Raw genomic sequence first — 22,523 nt, 5'->3', positions numbered from 1 at the left:
CACCCCTCAGAACTGATGCCTGTTCTAAATTCCATCCCGCTACTTAAACAAATTAACACTCTAACCTTTTTCGTAGGTACCAAACAGACTTAAATAATACAAATGTCAGTAGCACATAAGAGACGAGAAAAAGCAATTAAGGTTAAGAAATAGTTGACAAGCAAAGAAATTCACAAAACAAGCCTCTAGTTATAAATTCAATATGCTGTCTACACAAAATGTACTAAATAAGTGATGATTAAATAAGTGAGCATGACCTGTTCAATTTCTTAGACAGAAGTTCCATAGGACCATGTCTTCAAAATCAAGTGTATTTATCATACCATAATTGGGTTGGTCTGGCTGTGCAGTTTGTGCAACTAGATCTTTATTATGACGCAGAAACAGTATTGTGTTTCTCAGAGTAAGTGCATGATCAAAATATCTCTGTGCTTCTCCTTCACCAGTGCTCTGAACCTAAACCAAGAGAAAATAAATTTTGCAACAAATACCACTCTCACACCATTCGTTCTAACATATAACCATATAGAAAAGATATTAAGACATGATTAAAAATCAATAAATCAAAAATTTGCTCAGCCAATACTGAAACAAGTATTAGCCTCAATCTCAGTTGAGTTTCCACTTCACTACATCTTTGACAATGATAGAAATTACCCCAATAAATAAAACAATGTTAGCAACCAAATAATGCTCAATTATATCATTATATAAATTATATGTCCCATATATGATTCAAATAGGGTGCTTATTTGAAAAACCGTAAGATGTATACATTCTGCTTCATCCAGAAAGAACTCCAATCAATGGCCACCAACAATGCCTCTCATTCTCATCACCTTGTTCACAATTTGCATCACTGGTTGCAAGGGATAATGGAGTATGTGATTCAAAACAGCTGTTCAACATTGCTGAACATACAGCTTAAATTCATTCAACAAGGATTCACTGAGGCCTTATCACGTGTTCTGACCTGTCTAGGATGTATAGAGTAGTAGACAAAACTCTTGCCTTCACTGGGCTTACACTTTAACGCACGCTCTTGTGACACTGAGTCAGTCACCTATTTAATATGTCAAAATACATACACCCCAGAAACAACACAGAAAATGGAAGGACAGGTCTACAGGGGGAAATGACCAAATTATATTTGCATTAAATTAATAAGACCAACCAATTACGTTTAATCAAGATGAGGCTTCTTAAAAAACAGCTAAGAAACTCTTTTTAAGAACTAAACTTCAGACTAGAAGGCTTTCCCAAGAATAACTATATGGTAAAAAACAATGTAGATATATAAAGAGTAAAAGTAACCTTCCAATTTGCTACACTTGATAAAAGACTAGCTGAGGTGAGAAAAATAAAAATCAGGAAAACAGAACTTAAAATGTGCTAGAACATAATTAAAAATTTACTGGAAAAGATGATACACAGTAAGAAATGGAGTTAACAAGATACTGAAAGTCCAGAGAGAATAATGGAAATATAAAGGTAAAAGAGAGCAATTAATAACAAGGATCATGTCATACATTTCTGCACTAAAAAAGTAAAAAGCCTATGAAGAAGGATGAATCTAAAAACACATATGGCCTGCTGAAACGGCCTAGAAGCACTGAGCACAACTGACACCAGGATTTTGGTCTTTAGTGCTATAATAAAAAGCTAGTTCACAGGTTCAGATCCAGGGTGCAGACCTACACACACCACTCATCAAGCCATGCTGTGGCAGCACCCCACATAGAAAATAGAGGAAGACTGGCACAGATGCTAGCTCAGGGACCATCTTCCTCACCAAAAAAAAAAATCAAAACTACTTGAGAGGAGGGCTCAGAGAGTCATAACAAAAAAAAATTAAAGTGAAAAAAATGTTAATGGTCTTTTTTTTAAGATATAAAGGAATTTTTACAAAATCATCAACAGTTCTCTGAACAGCACATTTAATACACAGTGTTCATCACTAAAGCACAAAGCGTTCCTAAATGATTAGTCAAGGAACAGAACAGGCATACCAACTGTTTGCACAAAGAGCAGAGGACAGAGTGAAAAATCCAGGGAAAGAAAAACACCAAAAGGGCAACCAAGACTGAGAGCCAAGGAAAATTCAGGCTGTCTTCATGGGGAAAAAGGTGGATAAGAGCAAATATGGCTGAAGTCTTCAAGAGACTAAAAGGGACAGTGAGACCAGACATAAATATGATGCCCAAGGACAGTTCCAGATCTAGGATAAATGGAACAAAAATGTCAAAGAAGGGGCCAGCCCAGTGTGTAGTAGCTAAGTTCACACGCTCTGCTTCGGCAGCCTGGGGTTCACAGGTTCAGATCCAGGGTGCAGACCTACACACACCACTCATCAAGCCATGCTGTGGCAGCACCCCACATACAAAATAGAGGAAGACTGGCACAGATGCTAGCTCAGGGACCATCTTCCTCACCAAAAAAAAAATTCAAAACTACTTGAGAGGAGGGCTCAGAGAGTCATAACAAAAAAAAATTAAAGGCTACTTTAGCAAAATGCAATTTGAAAAATTACACAGACTAAGATTTCTATACTCTATTTCTTCATTATATCAAACTAGGCTAAGAGTTAGATGAGGTAGAGAAATCACTTTTAAAAATCATAAAATTCATTCATCCACTCGATATGGTTAAGCCTAAATGACTGCCACAGTATTAAGGTGGGGAACAAGGTAGGAAAGAGCAAGAATACACTAAAAATCTACATAATCAACCCCTGATGTTTTATCAAACAGGAAAAGTTCCATATGCCCTGACATCCCATAATAAGCAATCTAGATTTACCTTTTCTAGCTCTATAAGAAAGCTGTCCAGAGACTCATCTGAGAGTTTGCCAACTTCGAACATTGTGACTGCGTGGCTTTTCAAGTTCTGCAAGAAAGAAAGAAAAACAGAAAAATGAAAATGTACCTTAGCATCTTATACAAGTTATTATAAAGTTCTAGTTTTCCCCTTTTTGTTAAGCATAACGTTTCATATTTACATTATGCTTTCCAATATATTTAAACTGAAGGGTGGGTGAGGTGAGGGCTGAGTCTTCCAATTACAAAAGCAGCCCTTGCTAAAAAGTTACTACACCACTCTAAGGAATATAAAACAGAGGCAGCTGTGTTTTCAAGAATAAATCTAGTACTTACAAAAAGAAATAAAAGCAACAAACTATTTTATATCTAATCTTTATTTTAAACATTTTCATATTTAAACAAGAACTGGACTCACTGGTGAAAGATTTCCCATCATTAAAAAGGCAGTGAGAGTTGAGTCAAATAGGAATGCAATACGTTTTGTATATCCTGTAGACAAACTCAAGCTGCTTATGCTGGCTGTGTCGGCTAGAAAAAAAAAAAATCATAATTTAAAATCAAGTAAATGAAAATTATTCTTTGCTTATCAATGGAATGAGAAAGTATTTCATTTCAGCTTTATTTAATAACTGGAAAGTACATAATTAAATATAAGCAATACTGTCAACATAAGAGGTCCCAGTCCTATCTCTAACATAAAGTTAAAAAACAATTTTTAAAGGCACTCACTTTTGTAGTAAATTTCTTGACAACCAATAAACCAAGACTTGATTAACTGTCAGATCAGTAAGACTAACCAGCCCAACCTCTTCAGACAAGTCACCGGGCTCAGGTAACAGAGCTCCCTGAGGTAGCAATGGGAGCCCATGCTTTGCTCCTCTACCTACTCAAGATAAAATCATGTGCAGCCCCCTCGTCTACCATGTTTTGCCCTCTGTGTGTAGCCCATGCTTCGGCCTTCCCTCACTCACCAGCTGGCAAGCTCTATTCACTCCTAGCCTAAGTATCATCTCCAAGAAGACCTCCCGAACCATTCTAGGCATAAAGGGGTTCTTCCTCTTTGCTCCCCACAAGCACCAAAACACTTCTCACGTTGTGGTTTTTGTGGTTACACTGCCTTCTCTCTCCCTAGACTTAAGCCTCAGAAGGAAGGTATTATATTCTTGTCAATTTTATACCCTTAAGACCTAGCACAGTGCCCAACATATGGGTAAGTACTCAAAGACTGCATATAGAATGAGTGAAATCTACAACAAAACTAACATAACTGTAAGTCTAGAGAGCTCACTCTGTGAGCGTATGTGCAGACACATCCCGCATCTATAGACAGGCTCTGCATTAAACTGAGTTACTGCTAACCTGGATCTTCTTGACTATTTGTATCAGTGTCAGTAGCCGAAGAAGCTTCTTGTACAGGACTCCTACTTTCCCCGCCATCCCAAGATAGGAGCATCTTTTGTGGATCTAAAGTACTCCTATTAACGAAGAAAACATTCACTTTTTAAAAATCATATAGGTGATCTTATATAAAAAAAGCTACTGAAGTCACTACTTAAATTATGAACATCCATATAAATCCAGTCTTATTTATATTCAGCCCAAACCTGAGATGGAGCCCAAACATGCTCTACTCATATCCAGCAAGAGTTCTTAACTAAGACCCACGGCTAGGCTGCAGGGAATTCGAGAACCCTTTAAAATGAGACGTAAAATACTATATGTGCTTTTCTGTGGGGAAAGTTTTCATCAGATTCTAAAAAAGATTCATCACACACAAAAGATTAAAAACCACTAATATATAGGGTTCACCACGGTTGACAGGTTGAATAAGCAAAATGTTTGTATGGAAAATTGAATGTTTCCTTCAAAAGGAAACTCTAATATCTTATACTGAATAAATGAATTACTTTAATCTGTTTACAGACGGAACATTCCTCCAGGATGAATGAAGTTGATCCAAATTTATTACTTGTCCCTTCTTATGGGCAAAACCCAAGCGACAATACATTGAAACAGCATTCTGAAAGGGAGAGAAAGGAAATGAGCATTTAAAATAAACTGGACATCAGAGTATCTGTAGACATAAAATACTGTCATAGACTATGCTTCTGGTGATTCTCTAACACTTTTATGTCCTAGCTAGAAAAAGCAATTTTCAGGAGGCCTATGGTTCCCCTAAAGTCTTCACACAGGTAGGAGGGAAAGCTGCCTGTTCCCCGCCTGGTCCTCCCTAGATCCAGCCCAGCGAAGCGGGAGTTGCTGCCTTAACAGCCCCACTACAAGACACAGGTCAGGCTGCTGCCTGCTGTGCACAGAAGTCTGAGCGCTGGCTTTCACTCTGTGGGGTGGACTACTGACCCAGGACCCTTAATCTCGCCCTTTTCTATCCTTGTAAGCGCCCCTTTACTGTGGACACTCCCTCTGAGAGCTAACAAGAAACCCACTGCTTCCCTTTCTCAGTAACTTACCAAGACAAAAATCTACAAGAAAAGCCATTTGGTATTTACGTTAATAAGTAAAAAGTATAAAAATTACCTACCTTTACCAGGGACAAGTCTATCTCAAGGACATTTGCAAGCTGGAAAATAAAATAAAAAATTATTTCACGTTCTTAGAATTAGCAATATCACACAGTTGTAACAGACAATTTAACCATAATCAGCAAAATTTAAATTATGAATAATTGAAAGATTAAACAAATTTTGAAATGAGAACTCTCTTCTTCCCACTTCTCTAAGACGCATAGAGTAGTATGAATGCAGGTAGTGACCATAACAATTTAAGATTCCTTCCTCTTTAATTCTGTCTCATTTAAGATAAGAAAATGTCCAGATCAATCAGCAGTCTATAATCCTTTTACTATGAAGTTATATAAAAAGTTATTTAACCAAATTATAAGCTACTAACTAAAATAAATTAAAATGCATATGCAGGAAGTAACTTAAGAATAGGGACTTAGTATATTAATGGTCTATGGTCTACCCACATATAGATTTTGAAAACATTTTAACCATATCATTAAATAACTTTACCTACTTCACACAAACTTATTTTATACCCTTGAGGTTAAATGCTGTCATAAGACATTGTCACACTTACCTCCGCAACATTAGTATGCTCATCTATTGAAACAAATATCTTATAGAGTAGAGTTTCAAAATAATCACCCTGCACTCGATTCATTACAAAACCTTCAAGAGGAGGAACTAAAACAAACAAAACAAACTTTTCTTGGTGATACAATTTTAAAAAACAAAGTATAATTCAAATATCTATTCAAAAAGAGAAATGTCTAACTTAGGGACAGAATTCAACTTCTGATTTATTTTATCCACTCCACAGCACGTTTTCTAGAACTCCCTAAGGCCATGTACAACCCTGTCTACATAGAGAACTCTTGATGGAAAAGCACAAATCCTACAATGAGTAATTTAATCCCCATGGACCTCCCAGCGTTACTGAGGCAGAGGAAGCGCCAGAGGACGCGGATTTGGTAGAAAGGCCAGTGGCCTAGAGGACTACAGAATGCGGAAGCCTGCAATGGGTGTGTTTTTGATGTCTCGGAGGCAGCAGGGGTGACTGGTCTACAGCAGAAAAGTAAAGGACTGCGAGGTGCTATGCAATACAAAAACCACTCGGATGGAAAGGATTGGCTCTCTGCCTTTCTCCCATTATCCCTGTTCCATCCTGAGAAGAGAGGAAATTCATCTGCGTGACTGCCATGTTTACCAGCAATCATGGGTACAATCTGCTCTTTGGGGCTTTCTATTCCATATCCTCCTCGGCAGGAGGAGGTCAAGGCCTTCTTTAGCACAGGAGGCAGCCCAATCACTGCTCTGCACCTGAAACTTCATTCCTACTCACTTCTCTCCATCTCTCTGGACCAGATGCTCTAAGCCAATTTCCTAGAGAGAGAGCTCTGCCCAGATGATCATAGAGAGGCACTTTGCTTTTCCTTTGTCATCCTCCCCGTGCACGTTTCCCTTGAAAATATCCCAGGAAGGAGGAGTACCTAGGCCATGGCAAGATTCGGGTCGCCCAGCCCTAATTCCAGCTAATTGCGCCCAAAACCTAAATCATTCCCAAGAGACAGGAATAAGACAAAATCCAAATGGTCAAAATGACGACACTATGAAAAACCACAAAGTACATTTAGGACAGGTTACTCACTTTACAGATCTGACTCATGGTATTTTCTAATTTAGTGCTATCCATATTTCCAGTCATCCAAGTACTTTTAAAGATTAAAGGTTCCTTTTAGAAATCCCATATTTGACATCATTACTTCTTTTCCTACACTATCTGCTGTGTGAATAATAAGAGCAAACGCACTGAATGCTTACGAAGTGCCAGACTACTGGCACTTAGACACACAATTTCACTCAATCCTCTTAACCCCATGAGTTGTTCAATACATATCCCTATCTTACAGATGAAGAAACCAAAGCACTAAGAGGTTAGAAATACTACACAATTGACATTTAGGCAAAAAGAATGAAGCAACTTCAGAGGAAGAAATATGGAATAGTCTCCGATATCTATTAAGTTAAAAAAACAAAGTATGAACTAGAGTACACCATCTGTGTAAAAACAAAACTACAAAAAAAAGGATATACACATACGTGCCTATGTGCACAGTATACTTTTGGAAGGATACACAAGAAACTTAAAAGTGGCTGCTGAGAGACAAATTGCGTGGCTAGAGATGGTGTGGGAGGCAGACATTTTTATGCTCTTGTAAATTTAGAATGTTTTTTTTTTAGGTTGGCCCTGAGCTAACATCTGTTACCAATCTTCCTCTTTTTTTCCCTCCACAAAGCCCCGGTACATAGTTGTATATCCTAGCTGTAAGTCCTTCTAGTTCTTCTATGTGGGATGCCGCCACAGCATGGCTTGATGAGTGGTGCAGAGGTCTGAGCCCAGGATCTGAACTGGTGAACCCCAGGCCACCGAAGCAGAGCACATGAACTTAACCACTCAGCCATGGGGCTGGTCCCTAAATTTAGAATTGTCTATCTTAATTACTACCTACTCAAAAACTGTTAATAAAAATAAACAAACATAAAGAAAAAATACCTGAGAATAGCCAAGAAAATTATAAAAAAAGACTCACAAGGAAGGCCTGGCCATGATGAACATTAAAGGTTACTCTAAATCACTGTATCAAAACAATACGGTAGGGGCTGGTCCAGTGGCGCAGCGGTTAAGTTTGCACGTTCCGCTTCTTGGTGGCCTGGGGTTCACCAGTTCGGATCCCGGGTGCAAACACGGCACCGCTTGGCAAAAGTCATGCTGTGGTAGGCGTCCCATATATAAAGTAGAGGAAGATGGGCATGGATGTCAGCTCAGGGCCAGTCTCCCTCAGCAAAAAGAGGAGGATTGGCAGCAGTTAGCTCAGGGCTAATCTTCCTCAAAAAAACAAAACAAAACAAAAAAACCCCAATATGGTATAAAAATAAAAATAAGAGCTAGCCCTAATGGCCTAGTGGTTAAGTTCAGTGCTCTCTGCTTCGGCAGCCCAGGTTCAGTTTCCAGGCATGGAACCACACCACTTAACTGTCAGTAGCTGCAATGTGGCGGCAGCTCACACAGAAGAACCAGCAGAACTTACAACTATACACAACTAAGTACTGGGGCTTTAGTGGGGAAAAGGAAGAAAAAAAAAGAACAAAAATAAATCAGTGAAAAAAGAAGAATACAGTAGTCCCCCCCATCCAGTTTTCCTTTCTGTGGTTTCAGTCAACCGAAGTCTGAAAATATTAAATGGGAAATTTGCTACATCATTACCTCACTTCATCTCATCATGTAGGCACCGTATCATCTCACTAGAAGGGTGAGTACAGTGCAGTAAGGTATTTTGAGAGAGAGAGAGAACACATTTACGTAACTTTCATATTGTTATTACTATTCTATTTTATTTCTAGTTATTGTTGTTAATCTCTTACTGTGCCTAATTTATAAATTAAACTTTATCTTAGGTACATATGCATAGGAAAAAACAGTATATATAGAGTACAGTATTATTTGCAGTTTCAGGCATCCACTGGGGATTCTGGAAGATATCCCCCACAGATAAGGGGGACTACTGTATCAGAATTAGATCCAATATGGAGGCGAATTTAATGTATGACAAACGTTAAACTTGATTCAGTGGTATTCAGTTACCAAGAAAACAGTGCTGGCATTTATCCAAATGCTATTGGTGACCCAAGGAGAAGAAAACCAAGTTGGACCTTTATTTCACATCAAATACAAAAATAAGTTCCAGACTACAGGTCTGACTATATATCACCAAAGTTTTTAAGCATTTTTAGATTATTTACATATCCTAGAAGTATTCTATTTTTTAAGCATTTTTAGATTATTTATACCTTAAAGTATTCTATTCAAGCATAACAAATCTAGGAGCCATAAGGGAAAGGGGAGACATAAAATGTGCAAGTAAAAAGTCTGATGAATGATGGAATAAATATATTTTATTTAGCAACAGACTCTTTCATAATTATTCCCTTCAAAGCATTACTCTCTCCCACGTTTATTTGTTCCACCACTCAGAGTACTTGCTTTTAATTGAAACATATCTGGAATGCTTCCCTTGAAATCACCCTCAGGTGTCTTTTGTGCTGAATCTGATGGCTTCCATGTTATCAAACTGCTTTCCTTTCATGAGTTATTCCAATTTGGGGAACAGCCAGAGCAAACATGGTGACAAGGAAGGCACACTCAGCAGCTGTAATACCATGTCATGGGTCTGCCTGTGCCAACAAAAATGACCAGATACTAAGTGAAGCGTGGCAGAACACGACACTGTAAGGTAGAAGCCATCCATTCAGCCCTTCTCTGGCAGCTTCTTCCAAATGAACTTAGTGCTTGCGTGAGTCAATGTTCCAGCTGTCAGTCAAAATGGACGGAAATGAACTGATCAAAGACCAATCTTCTCAGGTCCATCTCAAGTGAGTCAACATCAGCTTATCAGATGAGAGTAGAGACTCGAGTAATGCTTTCATATTTTCCAGTGGTGACAGGAAACCACTATTATCTCTGTCTTCCCAAAATCACTTCCTTGTCAAAATCCTTCAAATTTTAAAACTAGTATTTTATTTGTTACAGCACCCACCATACAAAACACAATTAGTATTTCATTTACTTTTTTAGCTGTCTTTCCAAGCTTAAAAAAGAATTCACGTCTGTACTTGGTCCAAAATGCATTATTAAACAATCATAACCATGCTAACACAAATAAAGGTCAGGATCCAGTAGAGATGAAAACCCGTCAAGGTTCAACACTGAGGTGAGGGAGTGTTTTTGCAATAAGTCCCATCACCTCTCAAGTGTCACCAGTAAGGTCATTCCCTGGAATTTGTTGACACTTTTTATTTGATTACACAAATATTAAATAAATACCTTAGGTATGGTAAAAGATATCACAAACAAGAACAACAGCTAAAAGATCTGATGGAAAACATACTTGTAACCCATAACCTAAATATAAGTGCTTCTATAAATTGGTTAAGAAATCTAACCTGCAGAAAAAAAGCTCCACTCTGTGCTCAAGGATGTTAACCACATCACTAGTGTAGCAAAAAACTGGGAATAACCTAAATAATCAGCAACAGGAGAATGCTTTAACAAACATAAATCCATAATCTTAGAAGGAAACACATAAGGGTCTTAATAATGATTTAACTTGCGAAGGTGGGTGAAGGAGGAAGGGAGGAGCAAATAAAGAGAAAAAAGACAGTAGTGACATGAAAAAAATAAGACAGATATGTTAAGTGGAAATGAAGAACATACAATTCTATGGTAATACTAAATATATAGAAAAATTTTTATGCACTGAACAAGGACTAAAAGGTGACATAAATTTATAAAAACATTGATTTGATTTAGGATTGTGAGAAATTTCTCTCAGATTTCTATTATTTTAACATAGTGTACACCAAAATAACAAAAAAATGAAAATAAGGAATTTAAGTAAAACCACTATAACTCAGAAGAAATGCTTTTCTTTGAAAATTTCTAACACTGAAGATCCTAGAATGACTCATGTCTAACTTACCAAGGTGACATACAGTGCCCAGCACCTGGCAGCCATTCAAAACACACTGAAAAATATCAGCACGTACTTACCTGCTATACAACTGTCATCAGATATTGGTACATCCAGATAAATAAAGCCTTTGTTATATAAACCTAGAGAAGCAAAAGCATCTTGCTTTAGATGGAATACTAAACAGCAGTGATTTTTTTAAAAAGAATGATTCCTGATTTTCTATATTCTTGCAACTGAATGCTGCATGAAAAAGAAAAAAAGTAAAATAGAAGAAAAGAATTCTATTAAAGTTTTCAAATCTCCATTTCCCTCATATGCTCAGAACTACAAAATTTTTCTCACGATTCATTTGTATAAATTACTCCTGTATGTGACCAATTATAGCCACACAGGAAAACAATGGACTAAGGTGGCATTTCAAACAATAACATGCCTTTAGGAAACATTCCTATTCTTACCTAATTGATAAATATAGTTGCTATTAATTGTTGATGGCTTAAAACAAGTTTTTGTGTTGACAAAAGACCATTTCTACTAACCACTTACTATGTACTACATTGTAATCCAGCGATCCAGAGAGCTGAGGGCCTGCGTCGATGATCTTATCAACGGCGCATTTCTCAGGTAAAGTGCATATCTAAGAAAAGCAAAATATTTTCAATTAAGTTCTGTCAAATTAAGTAATTTATAAGTCTCTTCAACTCCAGTCATGTTTAAACCAATGATTATATGTCATTAATTGAATGACTACATAGTTTTTTTCATTTATCATTCCAGAACTTTTTAAAAAGCTACGCACATAACCATCAAAATTAAAGTGCCAAAACATGCCATCAACAGAACTTGGAGAACAAAGTGACTCTAAATACCAATACTTGCTGGTAAGGAGTAAGTGTTCACTAAAAGATACCAATATTTACTCGTCTTCTTTGAATTGGAATCAGATCCATTTGCTTTCTGAATCTCTCAAATCAGTTTATTCAAACTCTACGAGATTATTACCAGTGGTAAGTCCACTATCGTATGACACAGTTTGACAGCCCTTAGGAAGTACTTAGACTGAAGCAAAATTTATAAGCCTTCTACTCACTGGACTTGACCTGTCCTCTATAGTAAAATAAAACACAAACCAAAAAAAAGTTTACACTCCTGCAACCACAGAGATACGTATGACCTGGTCTCCAGTCCCTTCATCCATCGCCCCACCCCCTTCCTCTAAATCAACATCTCTTCTAAAATGTATGAAGCTTGTATCCACTGTGCTCTGACCACTGGGTATATCATTTCCCTTCATCTTGACCCTACTGCCCTCTCAAAGCAGCCCCCACGTCAGCACAGCAGTTTAGCAGTGATTAAAAGCACAGGGTCCACGGCAAACTGCCCAGGTTCAAACCCTGGACCTTTACTACCACTAGGACTCGAGCCATGACTTCACTTCTCTGTGCTCACTTTCCTCATATGTGAAATGGGATACAAATAATACACTCCTCTGGGGTTGTTATGAGAATCAAATGAGACAATATAAAAGGAGTCTGGAATAGTGCCTGACACAACCAGCACACAGCACATGCTCAAGAAGAGTCAGCCAAGATTACTGTTGGTAGCTGAGCATCACGTCACTTTACATGAAACTTCTGTTTAACTGAAATCCCCAGATCACTGTGCCTGAACCAAGTCAAGTCTCCCTCATTACTAAAGAGTAGCGTGGAAATCCACCAATATTCTAGCCTATGAAGACAATTTTAAACTTTGAATTTAAGTTTAATTTTCTTCAAAATAACAGTCTACATTTTTAAAAAAATTATAGAACTATAAATTATAAAATAATTTAAAAAATAAAAACCCTGTGTGTAACTTTTAAAGACATCTACCTTTATGTCATCTTCTGTGATATATCCAGCCTGCACCACCCACCACGCCTCGATGGAAATTTCCACCGGCTTTACGGGTAGAAGATCACGGGCCGTTTTCCTTCTGAAAAATTTCTGCAATGGTACAAACATCTGAGAATTTGCAATCAACCTAAAATTACTACTTTCTTGTTTATTGACCATATAATAAGACTGTTTCTAACAGTTTAAATAAATACCTTTTAAATTCTCATGTTTGAAAATCTGAAGCATTCTAGATATAGTGCACGGAGAAAGCCATTCTCAACTTATTTCAAAATAAATTACCTCAAAATACTAATCATTAAATCTGGATCCAAATCCAGAAACTAAAATGAAACCCAGGAGGTGAAAGGGAAATTTGGAAAATGTGAATGCATTTCACCTGTTAGGTGAACCCTGGGAGTGGAAGACCAGCGGAGCAAAAGTAATCTTTAAAAATAAACTAAATGGGGGCCGGTCCAGTGGCGTAGTGGTTAAGTTCGTATGTTCTGCTTCAGCAGCCCATGGTTCGCCAGTTCGGATCCCAGGTGTGGACAAGCGCACCATGCATCAAGCCATGCTGTGGCAGGTGTCCCACATATAAAGTAGAGGAAGATGGGTACAGATGTTAGCTCAGGGCCAGACTTCCTCAGCAAAAAGAGGAGGAATGGCGGCAGATATTAGCTCAGGACTAATCTTCCTCGAAAAAACAAGCAAACTAAATGTTTTATGCGTTAAATATTTTTAATTCAACAATCACTTAAGCCATAACCCTAAGTAAGAGAATAGTGAGTTGTTGTTTTTGTATTGTTTCTATATTAAGCATATTTTTATTTGATCAAAGAAATTACAATTCATTATTCCTGCCACTTAAAAAATTTAATCAGACTGTGTGATAAGGAGGACAAGAAATGAGAAAGAAAGGGAAAGGACCAACTCACTTTTGATGATCTACACTGATTCATCAGATCAATGTACTGGTTTCTTCCTATGCCAAGAAGCCTTAGACCTGAAAGAAAGAACCTCTCCTTTAAAGACATTTAACACATCTTGAAATGTCAGTACACTCACAAGGCTTTTTAGGAAAAAACCCTGGGCTTTTGTTCACCTTTTGATTATTGGTTTGCAATCAATAACAAATTAAAAGGAATTCTTCAAACAAAATATAATTGAAAACAAAACTGGGAGAGATGAATTTAAGCTGACACTCTGACAATGCTAAATGAGGATATTTTTAAAAAGCAGAAGTCCTCCCAATTTCAGGAAGTCAAAGTACACTTCTCAGCAAAAGTTTCCCCTTACATGACAGAACTTTATCACATTTTAAATATACACTTCACTAAAACAAGCATAATAAAACAAGAGCAAATTACTTTAGTAACAACTGTGTATCATGCTGCAAAAACACTGTACACAAGTTTTCCTCCCTCTTTTGGTACACAACACAGCCCGGGTATCAGAAAGAACTTCATTCTCTGGAAGTATACAGACTAGTCCCACTTTTCTGATTTTACCACTCCAAAATATTTCTATTAGACTTTAGGCTAAATTTCACACTTGACTTCTTCACCTCATAAAATTTCCATCAATAATGTTGCTCTCTGTTCTCATTTTTCAAGTGTTTCAGGTTAAACACAGACATTACGATACTGACACAATAGCATGCATGCACAAAGACACACTCTAAAGATTACCTCCTTCAGCATAATTAAATACTCACAGTCAGCAGCAGTAAAATTGGGCAATGAATCATAACTTTTCTCGCTGTTCATAATGTCCTTTTAAAAAGAAAAAAATTAAGAACTTTAAATGCAAAACGTTCTTAGATGAAAACATGTATATAAATACATACTACTATAGCCAAACAGAATAACGATGATTACATGAAGCACTGAGATGAGAGTTTGGCAACCTAAAGCATGCATGCCACATTGTGGCACTTACCACGTGGTCTCAACCTAGAAACTGAAGATCAGACTTTCAGGTCTGGGTTTCTCCCAGCACTCTCTATGAATCCCAGACAGTTGCCCTGTAACCTCTGCCCTGTGGAAGCTACGCAAGGAATACCTCTATTAGAGCTCAGGGTTCCAGCCTCTCCACACTTCGTATCTGATCCTAGACTCCTACCCTGAGAAAAGGCCAAATAATGTGTCACAGCCACATCAACATGCATCTACGACACACACTACCAATAAAGATTTTAACCCCTTAGTCATCTTTGCCCCTAGAAGTCCCAATCAGCTCAACTCAGTATCCAGCTTCTTTCAAGCCCCATCCGCTTCTCCAACAATAAACCAACCGTTTACTATGGAGATAAGACCCATTTTCAACCTATAAGCTATACCCAATGGTGTAAGGACAGAAACCAGAGAGCCCCACGCACATGGACCTAATTGAAAGCTGGTAAATGGGACAAAACCTCCCTGTTATCTCCCCTCAATCTGTGGACAACAGCAGAAAATTAATCATGTAATCATGAAGACAGCAACAACCCTTCTATCTTCTAATTAGCGGCCACCTTCATTATGCTACTCTGCTTCTAGGGAAAGGGACTGACAGAAACCTGGGCTGTCGGCCCTCGAGCTTTCCTTTGTATCTCCTCCAAAACAGGGACACAGGAGACACGGGACTGGAGAAGTGCCCGTGAAGAAGGGGCTTAAGGAGATAAGCAAAAGGAGCTCCTGGAAGGGAAGCCACATCACAAAGGGGGCTGAGCTCACTGTTACTACAGGTCCCCGACTCCTTCAGTTCTAAGCTTCTCTCTGCCCTTAAAGCGGCTAGTGAGCCCAAATCATAGCATTCAAATATAATTAAGTAGCAAATGAATACTAGATAAATATTGCCAATCTTTACATAAAGCTCACTTTAAAATAGCATATAACTGGTATTTAAAGTTATTCAACACAAGCCTATGGACTGCCTTTGGAAAACAGCTAAAAAGTACAAGTTAATAATTACAGAAAGATTAGCAGCCAGAGCTACTAACAGATTTCTCCTTTTCAGACACATGTACTACATAGCGTTGGGTCTACGTCATCATTTATTCTTTCTACAGTCACTGAGAAGCTAAATACATTAAGTTTCTCTGAGCCTAATGTTCAAGTCTGTCATCCACATTTTCAATCTTAATGATGTACTAAAAGCAATAAATTTTATACAGACTCTGCTAATACAAATGACCGACTAATGCTACAATAGTACAGAGTCAACAACTCCTTCAAGAACACAGAATAAAAATATTTTCCACTGTGAAAACTCTGATAATGATAACTACTTGCACAATTGTGGCTAAAACAGTTAACTTGTAACCAAGAGTCCTTCTTACACTATAAACCCAGAAACAATATCCACTGTGGCTTACAATGCAGAGCTGGTCATGATCTGCAAAGCGTCCCTGACATGCAGTCCCACCCCATTTCTAATGGTTCACGCGCCCTGTAAACTCACCTCCATAATCCCAGTATAATATGAAAATGGTGTTATCCTCAGGCCCTTTACCATAATATCCGACAAATGGTAAGGGTACAGCATGAGATGATCTCGACTGTACTTAAGTAGTTCCTCATAGTATTTGCGTTCATCTTTCTTGACATGTTTAACTGGGAGAAAGATGGAAATTCTCCAGTTTTTTTCAGATGTCTTATACTTACATATAAATGCAACGAGAAATTCTTTACAAACCAATATTAATTAAAAAGAAAAGTATGTAAGTTGAAAGAGAATGAATAAAATAATTGAAGTTGGAACAAAAAAACAATTATACCACAAGAAAACAGACTTCAGAGTATATAAGCAAAACGTGTAATAGGACAGACAAGCAGAGAAATAACTCTTACCAAATCAAAAAGCAAAGAAAGCAAGCACAGAATGTCTCCCCAAAAGGTACAAAACGTAAGCTATAACTCACTCACAGCCTCTTACTATGTTACTTTACAAGAGAGCCAACCAGAACGGCAGTTTTCTATGAAATCAAGTATATTTTTAAAAATTATCTGCTGGACTTGTGTTTTAAATGTAAAAAGACCTCTGACTTTAATGGAATACATTTAAACAGAAAACCAACATCTGAAGGAATATGCTTAAAGGGTAATACATGGGAGGAAAGACCAGCAGGGCAAGAGAACAAACTAATCAAAGGAATCTGACAAATAAAAAGCAAACATTAAAAAAGGAGTTAGCGGCCAGCCTGGTGGCATAGCAGTTAAGTTCACGTGCTCCACTGCAGAAGCCCAGGGTTCACCAGCTCAGATGCTGGGCACAGACCTACACACCGCTCAAAAAGCCATGCTGTGGCAGCATGCCACATGGAAGAACAAGAAGGACTTACAACTAGAATATACAACTATGTACTGGGGCTTTGGGGAGGGAAAAAAAAAAAGAGGAAGATTGGCAACAGATGTTAGCTCAGGGCCAAGCCTCCTTACCAAAAAGCATACCTTTGGGGGAAAAAAAAAAGCTCTCAGATGTGAAAGCCTATTAATTAAGAGTCTAGGTTATAAAAAGGAAAAAAAAAAAAATGGAACCAACTATGTTTAAAATCTGTTCCAATTATTATAGAAAGAGTTTTTATTAAAGTTATATTATTGGGAAAATTTATGGAGACAAGAACAAAACTCAAAGGCAAAAATTGTTTAGAACTAATGTACTTGTTTTTGGTATATTTTCTCACCCAAAGAAAAAAGAGGACATTTGAATCAAGCTTAATATTCTATAGGTAAAACAAATCTATAAGCAATACTCTAAAAAATAATTTTCATCAGAATTAGAAAGAAAAATCTACTTGCTAATGCAATTGTTATTAGGTAGGAATGGGTCTGTATAGAGTTTCTTAAAATCTGTACACAGAATAATTTCAGCACTATGAAACAAGTGTTGAAAAGATAGATTTACAAAAATGCTAATTCAGCAAGTCATTTCCACCTCGATGTAAAAATGTCTCTACTTACCTAAGTTATTTCTGTACCGTAACTGATTGCGGATACTGTACAGGACAACCTGCTTTTCATATTCTCTCTGTGAATTTCCAAGACTCTAAAAAAAAATTTTCGAACAGATTTAAAATAGCTTCTAAAGTATTTCTTCCTCATAAAATTTCAAAACCATACCCCCTAGTCTTACCCTGGAATCTCTAATTTCCAGAACCGAATAAAGCAGATTTTCTCAAATTTTATTATACTAACTTTCCTTCTACGGTATTAGAGCAAAACGTCAATGTTTGTTTTCAACCTGCCTTTCTAAAAGGACTTACTGAAATTACCTAAGGAATGTAATATCAAATAAAAGAGCAGTGTGAGAGCACAACTTCACTTAAGTTAACAAAAAACTAACTTCTACTTATAAAGATTTCCTTCCTCACTGTCTCAACTTGTGTGTGTTGGATGGATGGATGGTTTCTTGCACCTACATTTATTTAAATTTAAGAAGGGCAAAAAACGACAGATCCCTGTCTGATAATTATTTATAGCCAAGCACTATGATTATTAAAAATTAAGATTTCTGGAGAATGTACACTTCAAACGTACCTCTAAGTGATAAGATTACTTCTTAAAGTCATCATCTCTTTATGGCCTCATTAGAAAACATTTAGACAATTTTAGAATCCTGATATATTTTTTTAGCAGGCAGAACACTTTCCAGCTGCACATTTAGTGTTTTAAGTTCGGAGTTGGCTCCTCAGGAATGCAAAGAGTTAAGTCTGCCTGATTATAGTCAATACTACTTTCAATGTATGACCAGTAACTTAATTTAATATGTGACTGCTATCCCCCTTCTAATTACCAGGTATGATCTTTCCAACATGCTATAAAATAAAATTAGAATCTTAGGAGACTAATGATGGAAAGATCAGAGGATTCAGTTATTATATTTCTTACTCATAGGTTTCTGAAAGTCAAGATAAACATCCATACACATACTTTCACTTAAGGCAATCTTCACAAGACAGATGAAACTCACATCTACATAAACTGGTTCATAATTGGAACCAGTGGTGGGCAGCATTTTAAGAGAAAAGGGACATGACGTGAGAAAATTAAAAATCTTTCTTCCTGCATCTGGATTAATTAGCTTACCACAGGTTAAACCATAACTCACACTACTGCTGGAATGTAAGTGCTTATATTATTTACATCCATTTTAACACTACATGTAACCAGGAGTAGAGTTCACTGTAGAGAAACTATTCCACCATCCTCAGTGGCACCAAAGCCAGGGTCAGTATTGAAAACTTTTACGAGATTCAAAATACTAGGCTTTCTGCAAAACTTTAAAAGAGTTTCCTCTAGCTCTAATGCCAAATAAAAGTGTCTTTCTCAAGGAACACAAAACACAGACACACTCACATAGTAAACAATCTGGAAAAATCTCAGCAACTTCCAAATTTGAGGATTTGCTCTTCCGTTTCAAATAAGTCCCTTAACTGAGCCAGCCCTTACGGCCTAGTGGTTAAAGTCTAGCATGCTCCACTTCGGTGGCCCAGGTTCAGTTCCTGGGCATGCAACTACACCACTTGTCCATCAGCGGAACTACGTCACTTGTCGGCCATGCTGTGGTGGTGGCTCACATACAAGATCCACAAGAACTAGAAACTATACACAACTGTACTGGGTTTCTGCAGGGAGGAAAGGAAGAAAAAAGGAGAACTGGCACAAATATTAGCTTAGGGCAAATCTTCCCCTGTAGCAAAAAAAAAAAAAAGGCCAGCCCCCAGGGCCTAGTGGTTAACTTCGGCATGCTCCACTTCAGTGGACTGGGTTCAGTTCCCAGGCAGACCTACACCACTCATCTGTTAGCAGCCATGCTGTGGCGGTGGCTCACATAAAAAGGAAAAAAACAGGAAGACTGGCAACAGATGTTAGCTCAGGGGGAATATTCCTCAGCAAAAAGAAAAAAAAAAAAAAACCTTAATTTTTCATAACTTATAACCACTTTCTCCCCTTCAAACTCCATTCCTGGTAACTCCAGGATAAAAAGCGTAAATCAAGCCACTCATACAAAATGTAAGGGTCTGTTATTTGTAAGCTAATTTAAGAGATTATCTATTAAATATCTACAGATCTTTGCAATAGGCATTAAGTGATGAGTGGTCCGGATCAATACACATGTGTGCACACAAATAACTAAAAACTACATTGAAAGCTGATTTTATTCTTTACTACCCAGATACATCAACTACAACTGCTTTGCTCACCAAGATTCTTTGGCTTCTCTCCCACTCCTACCCCAAATTTCCCACCATCCACTTTTTAAAACACTTGCCACTACAGAAGGCAACTAAAGAAAGGTCATTTTACCCTGAGACAGTGCTGACCCTGCAGAAAACTGACCAGGTCTGACAGATGAAGCTGGGTTGCATATAAAAGGAACTCTAATAGATGAAGGAGCGACATAGGTAGTGGCTGTAAAACACTCTATGCATCAGATTATACTACAAGCATAAAGAATTTTTCTTAAGCTTTTGCTCCAACAATCCCCAATCCCAATGTGCACCGCCTCCCAAAAAAATAAAAAACAGAATTTTTTTTAATTGACCTTTCCTGGATTATACAGAAACTCATAAGATTTCCCTCAAAATAAAATAACTATAAACTGTTTTTGAACAATGAATACAAGATACTGGTAAACTACAGAAAAATCCCAAAATAATGGCCGAATGCACAACTTTTTAACATATTTTTTAAAGTCTAGTATAGCCCATATCACACAAAAATATTTCATCTCATCCATAAAAACCTATTGGCTTGAAATTCATTTTTTTTTTTAAATCTAAATGGCTTCCCCCAGCTTTCAGAACTGGGAAATATGAGTCATTTCCAAATTAAACTCATCAAAACTTACTGGAAACTCTATCAAAGTACTTAGTATCTATAACGCTAACAAACAAATTCTTTTCCTACAAGGAATATTACCCACTTTTAAACTGACTGAGCTTTACTTCCTGGAAAAAAATCTCAGACTGATACCATCACCCATTCGCTCCAAACAGACTTACTAATAGCCAACTAGGACACAGGTGCTCAAAATACAGAAGCAAAACAACAAATGTAACCAGAAAATGCACATAGTGCTGGGGGTGAGAAATACAGGGCTGCAGCAACACATCTGAGGGTCAAGGGATCCAGATTTAGAAGCTTAGGGAAACCTTCCTGGAAGTTAATACCTGAGATTCAAAAAGAAGCTACAAGCAATCTACAGGAGACAGGTAGCGAGGGGATTTTGGGTTTGCATTTGAGAAACCTCATCCCAGTGCAGTGTGAAGAATGGATGGGAGGGTCCTATTCTGAGGGCAAGAGACCAGATAGAAAGCTGTTGTAGCTAGTGATCCAAGGTGGAGCCTGACCTAGGAAAACAGTGGCAGGGCCAGAGACAGTCCATGGAGGTAACTTGCACAGATGGGTTTTCCAACACCTTCTACAAGTGGAAGCTTATCCTAAGCAAAAACACCTCTTCTTTTAAGTGATCTTACCAAAAGAATTTAAATTTAATGTCATGTGTGTATCTGATTATAACACTGTTGTATGATTGTATTTAAGAGTCATGACTAAGGCTAAGAAAAGTTTTTGCCAATATTAATTAAGGTCAATTATTCATGTTGAACATAATCGAATCATCCATCTTTCTTCCATCACGCTACATTGATTTTTATGAAAGGAAGAGTAGAGAAAAAATGGAAACAGAGCAAAGAAGGGTTGTCGGTTCTTCCTGCTGTCTTTGGATACGGCACAAAACCCTACAGAACAAGTATCCACCGAAACCCTCTATGGAGTTTAACAAGAGAAACTTCCTCCTTCAGGTTGAGAGCACATTCTTCCAGATCAAGACAAATGCCACGTGGGCAGCCACTGACAACCAAGAACTCCGAGTTCCTTAAATTATCTTTCTACTGTCTTGTCTTTTTGGTATCTTAAAGTGAAAACATTTTCTCTGCCACATGATGCATCCCAGAGCCTTAAATTATTCATTTCCTAGAAATGGGCCCCCAAGCTGGCAGAGGAGGCAAAGTAATAACTCTTATACCATCACCACCACTATCCCAAACATTCCAAATATAACTGCCCAGCACCCATGGGAAACCGAATTTCACTCTCAACCAAGTAGAATGGGAGGTCAATCGATGACCAGAGAACGTAAATGTATATGCAGCACGTAACACTATCTTCCTAAGATTTAACACCACCTGCCATGTTATGTATTTACTCATTTATGTGTTTACCGTCTATCTTTCATTACTAAAATGTATGCTCCATGAAGCGAGGGTCTCTGTTTTGTTGATTGCTGCAAATTACCTGCACCTAGAACAAGGCACAGAACGCAGGAGGTGTTCAATAAATACTTGTTAAACTGAGTAAAAATGACACACAACTTTTGAGAATTAACTCTCAGACAAAACCTCATGTCACTCTCTTGTTGAAACATCTCTAATAAACCCATCTTGTCTGGAGGACAAAGTCCAACAAAACAAAGTGGAAAACCCCTTCAAAATCTGGCCCCGATTGCTCTTCCAGCCCCGTCTGCTACCGGCCCCCACGCACTCACAAAACTGCACCTCCAAACGCATCAATATATCTACACCTCCAAACTCGGGGGATATGAAGTCGCTCGCTACTCTCGAAACACGCTTTCACTCGTCCAAGCTTTTTAAAATGACTTTCCCTCTCCCTGGATAGCTTCACTCCCTCTCATCTAGCTAATTCTTTAAGGCCCATTTTAAATGCCTCCTTTGCACATCCTCCAGACACTCCCCGGATAATGTCTCTCTCCCTCCTCTGTGAGCCCACATAT

General features: G+C 37.8%; 1 protein-coding gene across 2 annotated transcripts in view; it reads right to left on the bottom strand.

The window, feature by feature from the left end:
* Positions 1-22,523, bottom strand: part of FAM91A1 (family with sequence similarity 91 member A1) — a 44,293-nt gene that overhangs the window by 21,052 nt on the left and 718 nt on the right. For both annotated transcript variants that reach the window (XM_044743762.2, XM_044743763.2), the window contains 14 exons: positions 17,690-17,774; positions 16,191-16,342; positions 14,464-14,521; positions 13,685-13,752; positions 12,744-12,857; positions 11,419-11,509; positions 10,950-11,012; positions 5,919-6,025; positions 5,359-5,397; positions 4,727-4,839; positions 4,179-4,294; positions 3,235-3,347; positions 2,800-2,886; positions 324-456 (listed from right to left, as the gene is read on the bottom strand). In XM_044743762.2, coding sequence (XP_044599697.2) covers positions 324-456; positions 2,800-2,886; positions 3,235-3,347; positions 4,179-4,294; positions 4,727-4,839; positions 5,359-5,397; positions 5,919-6,025; positions 10,950-11,012; positions 11,419-11,509; positions 12,744-12,857; positions 13,685-13,752; positions 14,464-14,521; positions 16,191-16,342; positions 17,690-17,774 — 1,339 coding nt within the window. The remainder of the gene's footprint in view (positions 1-323; positions 457-2,799; positions 2,887-3,234; positions 3,348-4,178; positions 4,295-4,726; positions 4,840-5,358; positions 5,398-5,918; positions 6,026-10,949; positions 11,013-11,418; positions 11,510-12,743; positions 12,858-13,684; positions 13,753-14,463; positions 14,522-16,190; positions 16,343-17,689; positions 17,775-22,523) is intronic.

Source organism: Equus asinus, chromosome 12 (genome assembly GCF_041296235.1).
Source record: "Equus asinus isolate D_3611 breed Donkey chromosome 12, EquAss-T2T_v2, whole genome shotgun sequence".
Lineage (NCBI taxonomy): Eukaryota > Metazoa > Chordata > Mammalia > Perissodactyla > Equidae > Equus > Equus asinus.
The sequence above is the reverse complement of the archived record's forward strand: the minus strand, read 5'-3'. Positions and strand labels throughout refer to the sequence as shown.